The 14,162-nt window shown below is 33.1% G+C and overlaps 1 protein-coding gene across 7 annotated transcripts in view; it reads left to right on the top strand.

The window, feature by feature from the left end:
- The window catches only part of SNTG1 (syntrophin gamma 1), a 317,995-nt gene that overhangs the window by 176,735 nt on the left and 127,098 nt on the right, over positions 1-14,162 (top strand). For 4 of the 7 annotated variants that reach the window (XR_010998668.1, XM_068189098.1, XM_068189067.1 and 1 more), the window contains exons 4-7: positions 4,103-4,159; positions 9,667-9,724; positions 12,075-12,118; positions 12,226-12,267. Coding sequence is in view for 6 of the 7 variants with exons in the window: in XM_068189098.1 (XP_068045199.1) it covers positions 4,103-4,159; positions 9,667-9,724; positions 12,075-12,118; positions 12,226-12,267 (201 nt within the window). In the remaining variant the exon portion in view is untranslated. The other 3 variants (XM_068189079.1, XM_068189088.1, XM_068189107.1) reach the window with 3 other exon arrangements.

The raw sequence follows: 14,162 nt of genomic DNA, 5'->3' as shown, positions 1-14,162 counted from the left end.
CTGTTGCTCTGTGCTTACATGGTCATTCTTTACTTCTGATCTCACGTATGATGATATTTATGTTCCCCAGAAGATCATATGGATTTTAAGAAATTTTAGTAGCTCTTTAAAGAAAGCCTCAAAAACATTGTTTCTGTTTCACTGCATAGCTCTTAGGAAGAATTTTTTTTTTTTGCAAAACTCTTTGCTGTCCTTTCCAGTCAATTTTCTGAGACACATGGAAAATGCTGACAGCATGGCAACAGCTTTGTGTTTTTCAATAAAATGATAACTACTTTTGTTCTGTTCCAGGAAACAGAAAGAATACTACTCTGAATCTTGCTTTTAAGAATCCTAGGAGCTCTAACCTTCCTTCTGTTTGGTATAATGTGGATAACAAATGTGAAAATGGAATTACAAGCTCACTGAACACTTTGTGTAGTCTTGATAGTGAACTAAGTATCTTTTCATCTCAACAAAGTTATATTTTGTAAACTTGGAGATGAAGTTGCTTTTGGAATTTGCAAAACCGCTGCAAATTCATAGAATATCATGTGGTGGAAAAAGAGGGGAAAGCATAAAAATTCTAATAGAGGATCAATAGAACATCAGTATTTTTAACCTGAACAACAAAATAGTCAGTCAGGATACTTAGAGCTCTTCATCACTTGTACAAAATTTTTTGCCTCCAGATTTCTTGCCGTGTTTTATTAATGAATAGTTATAAATGTTTTTAAGAAGTTAAAGCTATTAGACCAGAGAAAAGCATTTTATTTTTGTATTGTTCACTTGAAATGCTAATTAAAGGCATCAGAACAAAATAATTTGCTTCAGATTGCTGGTTAAATTTCTTTTGTGCATTAATCATTGTAATAAAAATACTCTACATGAAAATATATTGCTTTGCCAACAAGGTATATTCCATTCACCTGGGTTGGAAATGGCACTGAAAGTTAAGCTTGGTTTGGGGGTTTTAAGGGTTTCATAAAATAAGTCATATGCAAATCAAAAAGTAACACTTACCTGGACAAAGGAGTTTTCTGCCAAAACATTTCAAAGCAAGTATCTATCATCAAAATACTTATTCAAGTTACTTTGTAAATCATAAGGGAAAGATTTATCTTTCTTCATTTAAATTTGACATCCTGCCTTTATACTCGATGAAGATTAATACCTAATTTGGGCACCTGCTTTGACTCGCCAGGATTGAATGTGTTTATTTTTCTTTATTGATTACAAAAATAAACTTGCATAGACCAATGGCTGATTAGAACTGGGGCTTTATCCCAAACCAAAATTCAGGTGTATGAAATGTCTGCTGCTTCTATCTGTTCTGGAAAAGCTGTTTCACTATAAGGTTTATATGGGGTTTTAAATTGCAGACTAGGTGATTATTGATGGTTCGCTGAAGAAATATACAACGTGTATGTAATTCTGATTTGTACTTTTGAAGGTCATTTGCATGTTTGTTTTTGTTAGCTAATTTGATGTAAAGAAAATGTGATTCTGAAAATAAGTAAAGTATTATTTCTTTATTGTAAGACTGTTAGGTGTGTTGACTTAGCCTAGATGAAATACAATGCAATGCCTTCTCTGCACATTACACATCACTCAAGTGAATCTAGTTTGTAATGTTTTTGAATTGAAATTCAGTTCAGTAACTCTCTGATCCCAAAATATTTAAGATCAAATTTCAATGAAGATAGAAAAGAAACTAGAAAAATACTAGACAAAACCCTCTGATAAATTGATAAATAATATTGTACTGAAAAATTGTCTTGAAATTTTTCTGGTTTCCTTCCTTACTTCTATACAGTTTTGCCTATTTAGAAATTTTCCATGCTACCATGACTTTATTTTTCACATTAAGAAATAATGCTGAACTCCAGTGTGAAATCTTTCTAGTTTTGTGTCAGACAACACTGGCAAACTCACAGAAGACCCTGGATCAGGTGTTTTCAGGACTATCTTGATTCTGCCTTTGCTTGAGTGAGAACCAAAAGGTATATTTTATTGACTCTTTTTTGTGGGTACTTTTATATGGGTACTTAGGTGCGTGTTGGGTTAAGAAAGACAACAAGGACAGAAATAGTCTTCTGTATAGTTTTCTATTAGGTTTTTTAAAAATATGACTTCAGCTTAGAATATGTTCAGATGCCAGTATTTACAGTGACTACTGACATATCATGAACTACAGATTTTGTGAAGTTACGTGTTTTTCACTGAGAATGTTACTTTGTTTGAAATTTAATCCGTGTGTTGTCCTTTATTCCATTCATGTTTGATCTAACACTAGCCAGTTCAAGCCAGTTTAGTGAAAGGTTGCTATTTTTCAATGCTATCTTAGCACAAGTGTGTTCTATTTGATTTGAACATGTATAACAAAAAATAACGGACTATATTGACTAGAGTGTACAAGTCAAGTTCATGTTCTTAACTCCATGTTCAGCACAAGCTGGAGGTGGAAACAAGATAAAGTTAACAGGAAAAATATAGCTCCCAGTGGAGCCACAGCCGAGTGTTTTCTGTTCATTTATGTAACCTCAGCTTGGACTGCACATGAGACTGTGGCCTATATTGGTTTATCCTGAATATATTGTCAGCACCATTACCTGCATCTGATACTGTGACAGACAAGAGGTTTTCTAAGTACAGTCTATGGCCTGAACCCAGTCTGTGGGAACTGCATTATGAAAATTCCTTTTTAGAGGTATATGTTAAAAATAAAAATTGAAATGTTTGGCTATTTAACAACAAAATATATACCTTTTTCTTAGGGCAAATATTTGCAAGCATTATGCATTTTGCAAGCATTAGCCTAAATTAATAAATGGTAGTGTCATTTTAGGCAATCCATTGTCTTTCAGTCCAAAACAGTGGATGAGTTTTCACTTGCTCTTTCCACAGTCACTCAGTTCATATTTGCCACAAATATGAAAAAAGAAACAAAGTGACTTGATTTTCAACAAATGTCCTTTTTGTGGAAAAACCTTTATATGGTAGATCCTTTATTTTCCTTTCTGTAAATTGAGTAAAGAAGAAAAAATACATCTGTATGTATTTCATCCTTTCTATCACTGCTATATTCCTGATGATCTATGAAAATCTGACTAACACTGACCATCTATGCTAATTGTGCTGAAATAAAAATAGTTAAATGTAACATGCATACAGACTTATGCCATGCGATGGATACAATTAAATGAGTATAAAATTAGATCACATATAGAGGACATTCAAAAATCTATAAAATTGATATATTTGTATCTGGATATATGGTATATCTGTTAATACATTATTTTACCGCTACCTAAATGTACTAATTATAAATTATCTGTAGTTATAAAGTCAACAGGCAGAGTAGGAAAAAAAACCAAAAAAGTCTTTTTTGTAAATGTTCGTATCTGAGACAGATAGTAGCCTACAGTTTTTACAGCACAAATTTTTAGACAAGCAATAAAAGGAAAAAGATGGGCTGCTTTTAACAGCTGTAGGTTATGGTTTATGATTTTTAAACCATTGGTGTGAGATGAACAGTGACTGTTCTTGTATTAGCTTCTGATGGTTTTGGTTTTTGTGTTTGTTTTTTTTTTTTTTTTTTTTTTTTAATTTGGATCGTTACTGTCTTTGAAATGAAATCATGCAATGTGTGCACTTGTTAGGCTTTGGTTAACATCAATGAGTGGTCTTGGCATGCACAAGCTGTTTTCCTTTCAGATGAAACTGAATTGGGAAATGCACTGCAGGAGTGCAGTGTATATACTTCAACATGTAGTGATCAACCTGCAGGTGGGACCAATTTAGGACTAGTCAAGGCCTTAACCTCTGAAATGTGTGTGTTGTACCATAATTGTCCAGCTCCAAAGTTCTGGGTTTCTTTAAGCATTGCAGTACTTGCTAGGATGGTGTGAATTGAACAAATTATTTTTTTGGGGGACAGGATCTCTTCTTCCAGGCTTTGTCTTTTTCCTGTGGAGCATAGATTTCATGGCATTTTCAGTTTAGAAACTCAGAACTTCATTAAAACAACAAAACTCAATGTTAAAAAAACTTATTGAAGTATAAATGTTGTTGTTCTGGCAGAAGACATTAAATCTAGCATGACTTGATTTATTTTTTCCAGGAAAGAACAGTAACAATTAGAAGACAGACTGTAGGAGGATTTGGATTAAGTATAAAGGTAAGATGGTATTTTTGGTCTATTTATTGCATATTACACAAAGCATGTCTTTGTATAAAATCTATGTTACTGTTAATGAGTCCAAGCTATTTTAGAGGACTAGAAACAAGACAGGAAATATATCCTTGTATGTTAGATACTGTTACAGCAGGCAACCAGAACTATGCTGCCCTATGGAATGGAAGGCAATCATTCCCTTAAAATTCAGGCTGACCAACTCTGTAAAAGGTTTGATATAAGAGTTGTGAAGTGTTTTCAATTGTATAGACTGTACTTGTGTTAAATAGTTATTAATGAAAGCTAAATTACAGTCGCAGGCACAAGGAACAGCCCATAAATTCGTCATCAAGTCTACTACAAAGAATTGCAACATACCACATTAATCGATGCAATTCATTAGTGGGACAGAAAGTGTTCTTGCATGCTCGTATTTTTTAACATTCTGTGGATCAAGCCCAGACAGCAATTTATCATGTAACTGTGTTCTTGCTTTTGTCAGTAAGTTTTGAGAACATATACAAGGGTAGGTGATCCTTTTTAGGAGGGGGAGGAAGGGTTAATAGTTTTGTCATAGTAATCTATGGGTTTGAAAACCTTACCTTAGCTTTGAGTCTGACTGTAGACAACACAAGATTAATTTTATCTTCTAAACACAGCAGTTCTCAGTCCCAAGATAGAAATGGAAAAAATGAAGTGTACTTCACATGAATGTAAAGAGGCCTAAATTATGCATATAAAGTGAAAGTATAGATTTTCCTATGACATCTGCTGGTATTGACCTTATAGGTGACTCGTAAGAAGGATTAATGTGCATTTGTGTTGTCATTGATAAGAATATGACTGAATAGAAGTATTAATTTTTAAAAATGTCTTTGTGCACTTGCTGTTATACTGTTGACCCATGAAGACCTCTGTTCAAGGAAAACTAATTGCTATTTTGTCACCAAAGTTTCTCATCAGTTTGGTCAACAGTATTTAAGGTTTTTTTCCCCTCCAGTATCATTATAGATTACAGTACACTGAATAATGACGAAGTAATGAATGTCAATGTAAAATCAAGTATATGGATAAATGAGGTTTTATTTAAATGCTGCTAAGAAATAACTGGTTACAGTAATGACTTTAGATGATTGGAGAGGAAATCTCAAGGCTCAGTAGACTTGATTTTTACATATACTTTACAATGAGGTATTGTTTAGAATTAACATTGCTGACAGTCTCAAGATCACATTATTTAAGTATTATGTACATTGCATAAAATATCATTTAGAAATACAAATTAAATAGAGAATATGCAACTTTCTTTCTTAAATTAATAGAGTTAAGTTATTTAAAGTTATTTTAGAGTAAGATAGATATTTTGGTTAAAATTACCCAAAGTATTAGAAAGGTGAGGATAAATAAAGTTAGGTGGGAATAGAAAATTTTAATTTTTTTAATAACTAGCAATCAGGTGATGAAATCCCTTCAAAAATGTCATTAAAGAGTCAAGAGTTCTCTTTAAAATAATGAAACTCAAACTTGCTTGGATGGCATAGATTAGATAATGAAAATGAAAAGTTTAAAAGTTTAATTCTGTGGTCCAGGATGTTCTGTTGATGGGTTTCAGTATGATTTATTACTATAAAATTAATTAGTTTTTTAAAAAATCAATGATTGTGGGACCTTTTTTGCTAGGTCCCTTTATTAGTAGTTTTACATTCTCACAAAAATGGACAAGCAGTTGCATAGCCAACCCAATCTAAAAAAATAATTCATAAATTCTATTACTATAATTTTAAACTAGTGTAAGAAACAACTTAGAATGGGAACTTACAGTATTTTCTTTAATTTAGTAGGCAAACTTTATGAAGATCACTGAAATGGACTTTTTATTTATGACATGAAATGACATGTCAGTTCCAAATACTCTGAAAAGTCCAGTTTTCTGTTTAAAATTCAATCATGGTTTGCTTCTTGCAGATGAATACAAGTTTGCAGCTATTTTTTTTTCTTTTTTTGTTTGTTTCTCAAGATTTCTGAACTTTACTAAAAAAACTTATATTAAAAGATTAATTTTAAATAGAAATGTAATTATTTTGAATTTGTGCCAGAAGGTAGAGATCTACAAGTCACCCTGAAGGAGTGAGGAGCACTGAGGTCTCTCCTCCTTGTGTCATAACTTCCATAACCCCTCGAACTACAGTAGTTTGTCGTCTTACTACTCTCAGACTAACTAAAGAGAGGGGTTATTTGAGGACTTGCTTTCTGGCTGTGATGTATGTCAGAGGATGCTGTTTATCTGAGGTGTTAATTACAGTAGTACAGTGATTAATGACACTCACTTTAAAATACTTGCTTGGGTTTGGTTATGAATTTGCCTAGTTTCGGCTGTCAGGTCTGGGGCATTATCAAGTTGTTTTTTTTTCCTGCTAACTTAAAACATCCATTTACTGTCAGAAAACTCTCATGAAAAAGTCACCTTTCAACTTTCTCTTGAAAAAATTTTGAAAATGTCTTATCCCACTGCAAGTATTGTGAACTCTTGGAATTATTCCTTTTCTAAAGAGCAGAGAACAAATTCCTAATAATTCCAAAATTAAATGAATTATTTTTTTTTACCTGTCTATGAGAGAAACTCTTCTTTTCTTTTGCAAACTGGGTAATCCAACTATATTTGTAAAAATCAGAGATTCAGATAACTGCTTAAGAAAAACCCTGATTGCAAAGTTGACTTTTGCCCAAGACCTACACATCAGCCCTTTAAGAAATAAATTGCAATCCATCCATTTAAAATGGTGAACAGCATCAGAGGTCTTCTGAGATTCAGTTTGACTTTCCAATTTAATAAAAAAGTTCAGTGTCCATGGAACTTAAAGCTATTTTTTCTAGTGGAAATGCTTCTTTTTAGTATCAAGTCATAGTCCCCTGCATTGTCTTAACTCCAATGATGGTAAAGTCCAACAATTGGTCTGATCTTTTATAAACTCTTTTTTGTAGAAGATAAAAAATTAATTTCCTTGTTATACTTAGAACCAAAAACCCCAGCCTTTGTCAATAAAAGTTACTGCTTTCAATTGCCCTATTTTTCATATGTCAAAAACTTCTGGAAAAAACCCTCACACATAAAAACTGGGATAAGAAAAAATCTTTCAGAGTGTATCATGTGACACTTTGAAAGGAGGTGTGGGTGACCTCTCACCAGTAGTGGCCAACATTCAGGACAGTGACCTTCAAATAGCTGCCAGTGATTAGAGCTTCCTCTGCCTCTTCTAGCAGGACCACCTCTGCAGGTGGGCAGCTGCTGTCATTCCAGGCTTATCCCTGCTTAAGGAAAAATGACAAAGAAAATTTGCTTGACAAAGATCATTCTTAGAGTCTGGTAGAGGTTTGAGCCATTAAGTCTTGAACATCACTATTTGATGTATTTCTGTCCATCCTCTGGTCTGAGGTTATAAGTACATGTCTGTACTGGAGGAAGAGAAAATTTAAAGCAGTGGAAAAGTTGCCTCTGTTCCCAGAGGTTTCTTCAGAAAAGTATCCCCTGAGACTGTAAAACTGGATTTTAGACATGCATACACTTTTTCCTCTACAGGACAGGGAATCAAGTATGGAGAATGCAGGATGCAAGGCTGCAGTGTCAACCTGAAGTAGTATCCAACAAGAAGTTGGCAGAATATACACAGTTTGCTACAAATTTCTAACAGTGACTGGGTATAGATTGTTGGTCAACTATTTGCTGTTTCCAGTTTTGATTTTTTGTTTCTTAGCGTAGCAGGTACTCCATCATTTTACTAATTTAAAAAGAAGCCTTCATACAGATCAGACTCGGATGCAATGAGAGGAGATAATTCTCTTCAGTAGGATACTACCGAAAGCTTCCTCAGATCTGTAGTGTAAATGGGTTTACGTAGATACAATACAATGAGAGAAGAATAATCATGTTGTATGCATTGCAGGCTGGCTTAGTAATAAAAGTAATTTCCTACTTTAATGTAGCCTCAGATCTAAGGAGGCAGGGAGGCCGTTTTAAACCTCACACTTCTTTGCTGGGCTTTAAGTATCCTGGATAGTGTAACATGTGTATAACATTGGAAGCTTAGGAAGAAAGTGACAGTTATTTTTTCTGTTTGTTTGAAAAGTTTTGAAGAAATTAAATTTGTATGTGACTAGAAAATTTGGAGGGTATAGGTTAAAACTTAGTAATTTAGTGAGCTTGAACTCATTATCTGCAGTGAAGCCAGCTTTTACTGTTGCTGTTCTTCTGGTGAAAACTATTGGAAGATACTCAACAAGCTATAATACCCATATGTTTCATGTTTGTCAACACTCATCTCATGCAATGTGAGAACTTTACCTCTAGACATATAATTGTTGTCATATTACTGAGATCCCTAATAACTCAGTGTTTTTAGGGCCATTTGCATTGATACCCACTAGCAAAAGGAATATTTATTTTATTTAGCATTCTGTGGCTACACAGTAAATTAATATTTATTCCATGACAGAAAAAGTTATTGAGTGCAGGAGTCTGTTCAGTTTCAATCACTTTGATATTGCATGAAGAAGGGATGTGTGCTGTTACTTAGGGATTGAAATACCTTTGTCAGTCCTTTTCACAACTTAACACAGTAAAAATAATTTCCAAAGTAAAATCTGTCTGCTGAAAAGAAGAGTAAGCAAACTTTTAACCAGTCCATTCCTAGGCAAAACAGCAATGTGGCAGACATTGGTTTCTGGTGACCTGAATTTGTACACCTTGCATTTGAGTGTATGCTTTGATGCTTTTGGCAGAGGAAAAAGTATTTGTGTCTCTCTGTGTATTTGCCTTTACCTTCCTTTGAATTTTCTTTTCATTTAAGGTTTATTTTTATTACTTTGTTCTTAAGCACCATAAGTATTTCCAGTCCCAACTGGATAAATTGAATAAAGCAACAGCACTGAATTGTTGTTGAACTGTTGAAACTATCATCTGGTTTTCCTTTATTTCTCCCTGTTTATTGAACACCTACTGTTCCATTTCTTAATGCTTCTTTTTCTGTTTCTTATTACTTATGCCACTGCTTTCCTCAATCTTTGTGCTTGTGTGAAAGACAGAAACAAATAAAGGCTGCTTTTGACATGAAAAGTCCAAACCTTCTTTCTTGTGCTTTTGTTTACCTCCTTTTTGCCAGCATGAAAACTAAGTGGTCACAGTGTGATTGCCATTATAGTTGGATATCTGTTCTGCTTTTACAAGACACATTTCATACATTAGGCTCTCCAGAATTCACAGAAACTGGTGTCCTTCAAGTCTGGTAGAGTTCTGAATTCACTTCCTGAGCTAATGATGGCAACTGAGAACTTCTTTATGTGAGACAATAAGGAATTAATCACAGTAAAATATTCATTAAAAAAAGAGGAAGTGCAGAATCAGAGTTATTTGCTCAGTCTCTCTAAGAACTGCATTTAGAGAAAGGGTAAAATATAACTTTAAGCAAAAAGATATTTTAGTGACTGACAAAGATTGCCGTTTATTTTGTTTTCAGGGTGGAGCAGAACATAATATTCCAGTGGTCATTTCTAAGATTTCCAAAGAACAAAGAGGTGGGTATTTGGTATCAGCTTATTACACTGTACTTTATTGTTCCCTTTAAAGAAAGATGTATTAAATCTTGAGATTCTTCGGTCAGTGTTAAACAAATAATATTGTTGAACCCTTTCTCTCCCATGTCTTTATCATCTCTCTGTTCTTCAGAAGCTTTTTGTGAAAAAGTACACAATTTATATTTGGAATAGTTTTTAAAGTCTTCAAATTTTTATTTTTTTTTTTTTTTTAGAAAATAGAAATAGGAAAGTAATAGGGAAGCATTAGAAAATAAATAAAAGCATAGAAAATAAATAGGAAAGTATTGATAGAATGAAAATGTTTAATAAATGTAACAAAAGGTAATGATTTAGTGGCTTTGACTTCCCAGTAGTTATTTTCTGGAAACTGTAGCAAATTAAATGTTTGGCTCTTAAATCATGGTAACACAGGAGGAGAATGCATGGCTTTTTAACTGGGTTACTCAGGTAGTATTGAGAGTACTTTGAGTACTGCATAAAGTTGTGGCCATACTTATTTTTAATAGTAACAGAGCTGGTGCTGAATTTCTCTATTGATTTAACTGGCAACATTTTGAAATTTTTGGAATGATGCATAGATAATAGTTAAACTGCTCAAGATGTGCACAAGTATGAAGGAGGAAGGTTGTGAACCAGTACTAATATGGTGTACTTAATATCTTTGTTATGTCTGTATGTATTTGTGTAAGGCCAGAAATGCAAACTTGGAAACATTTTCCTCCATCTGTAATGTGATAATTCTAGAGCTCAGCTTCTCCTCAACTAAAATGTGCCAGTAAAAAAAAAAAAGTCTCTTACTCACCCACTCAGAGATGTATGGAAGAATGAGCATATTGAGAGCCAAAAGACAACCCTGAAAAGTGGATGTGAAAGTTGGAGTTAGGGAGAATAAGGAGTAGCATGGACTGAACCCCTAAGGAAGGCAGTAAGGTTAACTTTAAGAATTTATACTTGTGTCTACAGTCTTTTCAGTATACATGTAACTAATACATAAAGATGTGGCGTATATTACATGCAGTAGCTATTAAAATGCTATTAAGCACTGCAGGAAAAATAAGAAAGATATACTTAAGTTTAATTGAGCACACTGAAGTCCAATTTTATTTCTGTCATTAATTTTTTTTTGCTGCAGTAACTGTTGCATTGTTTCTAGCCCCAATACTTAGCTGTGATATAATTTTCATTACTGCTTTCAGTAAAAATACTGCTGATTTTTACAGAACTAGTTTTGAGGGACATCTCTTTTGTAGGAGGCTGCTGTCTTGAGATGTAGAAAATGTCATTCTCTGTTCCTGGGCTAGAGAATTTTGATAGAGAAAATGGTGTTTTACCCAAAGCCTCTGCATCAAAATAAATCAGAATATCTGTCCTGCACTAATTTAACCATCTGTTGTTAAACATAGCTAATGGGACCATTCCATCAAACAAGGACTTGAGTATCATAATTTACATCAATATTGATTCCAGTTTTACAGCTCATGTAAAAAAGTAAAGTTTTTTGATCAAGTCCAATACTGGCTTTTTCCAGACATCATCTTCTGCGTTGATATGGAATACTATAGGTAATAGTTGTAATAATTGCATGTCATCTGTTAATATCCCTTAACATGGTCTCAAAGGTTATTAATGCCTTTACAGACAAGTAATCTTTGTCATATTTCTGGTATGCTTATATGGTGTATTTGAATGAGATAGCTCTGAAATGAAGCACAGTGTTTAAAAATGGGAAGTGTAGAATTAGAATTTATAAATGTCTTGTGATGCAGCTTTGTTTTAAAAATCGCATTCAGTTTGGCTGGTGTTTTTTTTTACAACATACTGATTCTAGCTTTTCGGCATACGTAAGTGTTATCTAGCATTTATAATCCCTGTTATTTATCAGAGTTTATCTAAGATGCAAGATCTAAAGGGTACTTTATCTTTGATAAAAACGTAAAAATTAAATTTGTTATTTGTAAGGATCTCTGGAGTCTCCATGTTGCTTTTTTCTCTTTGTAGGAAATTATCTCTCGCAGGCAAATAAGACCTAGTCCTGCAGTCCTTTTCTATTCAGAAAAATATGCTCCACCTTACCAGAATGGTCTGAAAGGTGCTAGTGACTGATGGATAAGTTTCATAGTTTTGTGCTTGGGCTGAGTAGTCTCTTTTATTGTACCACTGATACACAAGTATTTTGGGTTTAAAAAAGAAAATACGAGTAATTTATTTGGAAGTTTTATCATGTTTGAAATTTTAAAAGATGATGCAAAAGTATTAAATAAGAATTCTTGTACACGAAATGTTGGATGTTTTGTACAAAGTGGGTGAAAAATATGCTTTCTGTTTTCAGCGGAACTTTCAGGTTTGCTCTTTATAGGAGATGCAATTCTACAGGTGAGTAAAACTGAAAATTATTTTATCTGTATTTTTCTAGAAAAGTGAAATGAAATCTATGCTTATGAAATGTAGAGTAAGTCTTCTCTTTATCTTTTTAATGACAGATTAATGGAATTAATGTGAGAAAATGCAGGCATGAAGAAGTGGTGAGCTTTTCTGTTTTTTAGTCTACTTTTTTGTCTTTTGTAGTTGCTGAAATGAGTGTATGCTGATAGCAATGCAGTGGCATCAGCTGTTTTATTGTTATTCCTAAACAAATACGCCTGTACCTTCTAACACGACAAGTAACAAAGTGCAATCTTTTCTTCCTAAATCTATGTAATCGCTCTTCTCAGATAGGCTTTTCTATAATAAAGGTGATTGTTTTATTATGAAGATTTGAGCTGTACAAATTCCAGCTTTTTTTCTTCCAGCTAATAGATGTCAAATTTCAGCAGTGCTACACCTTTCTGGCTGTGTGGGGTCATTTTAATTTCAACAGCTGTAATTTACACTATGTTGGAGATTTGTTGTTTGGTTACTTTTAATCCTATTTAAAAAACGAGAGAAAACTATTCATCTGCTACTGATCCACTGGCTGTTCCTTATAAGGGTGCTCTTCTCCTTTTGTTAAGATGCTATCATTTTGGGTATAAAATAAAATTTTATTAAGCAGATTTCTTCCAGGGAAGGAAATTTGAGAGATCTGTAGTAGGCTGGTTCCACTGGTGAATGAGCTTTGCGAAATGCATCATGTACTTTAGGCATATTTTTCTTTGACTCTTCTTAAATGCTTTCAGAAGCAGAAAACCCTTTATTTCAGAAAAACAATGCCAGAAATTTAAAGATTACCCAAAAAAATTACCTTTAAATCCTGTTTAGCTCCATAGCATTTGTACTTGTATTTTTAAAATAACATAATACTGATGTATTTGAAAGCTTCTCTTCCTGACTCTTTGCCAATTCAAGGACACTCATTGTGTTTCATCCAGCATTCTGCTCTGTGACAGATCATCAAACATGTACTCTTCAGTTATAGAAAGCAGGAGTTAATATAGATGAAGTTCTGATGAAGAAGTTTAGTGCAGGCTGAAAGATTAGATCACTGCAATATTCTTCAGAGTGTTTTTGGTTTTGCACACTTGTTTCCTTTTGGAGATCTACTGGAAATCCTGCTTCGTTCTTCAGAGCCTTCATCATACCCCCTTCTGTATATACTGGCTAGTAATTGTATTTATATTGCTTTTAAGTTTTGTCTGTGCAACAATGATCAGGTTGTAAATATTTTATAAGTTTGCTGCAGTTGATTTGTTTAATATGCATTAATATGAAAAATCTCTCAGTGGGATTTAAATGTTAAAATTTAAATGTTGCAATTAAAAAACATGAGAAAGATATTACTAAAAGAGTAGCCTAGTACACTCAAATGTGGATTGAAAATTAGTTAGGACATCAGGATTTTATTTTCTGTTTTCTGAGACTTTCTCTAAACCCTCAAAATGATACATAAATCTGTTGGGTATTTATGATAAGGTTTAAATCCATTCACAGGAAGAAAATAGGTTTTGGAAAAGCTGAAAAAAGGAGGGATTGACATAGAGTAGCAGGTGTTATCATGTTAAATTTTGATTTATACCTTTTTTATCAAATATAATCTGCTTCTTAAACTCCTTGTAGCTAATTCTCTATGAATTAAAAAAAATTGTATCTTACCAGTTTTAAATGTGCATTTATGTATCTGCAAATGGTTTAGGAATTTAAGAAGCAAGTAAGTTTTAAATTAAATCCTTATTTTAATTAAAAATAAGTTTTAATATTTAATAGCAAATACTGACTAATATTTAAATAAGATCAAATGTCCATATGAAATTTTATAAAGTAAAATATACATAAGAGTTGTAGATATATAATATAAATAAAAAAGCCAAAGTAAATGAACTCTGATAATCCATTTTTTTCCAGAAACATTCACTGTTATATGCTATGTGTTTATGGAGTAAATTTGTTGTAAAGCTGCAATAATGGTAACATAGGCGATTCTGCGTTGTGTGGTAACCTGTGG

Source organism: Anomalospiza imberbis, chromosome 1, assembly GCF_031753505.1.
Source record: "Anomalospiza imberbis isolate Cuckoo-Finch-1a 21T00152 chromosome 1, ASM3175350v1, whole genome shotgun sequence".
NCBI lineage: Eukaryota > Metazoa > Chordata > Aves > Passeriformes > Viduidae > Anomalospiza > Anomalospiza imberbis.
The sequence above is the reverse complement of the archived record's forward strand: the minus strand, read 5'-3'. Positions and strand labels throughout refer to the sequence as shown.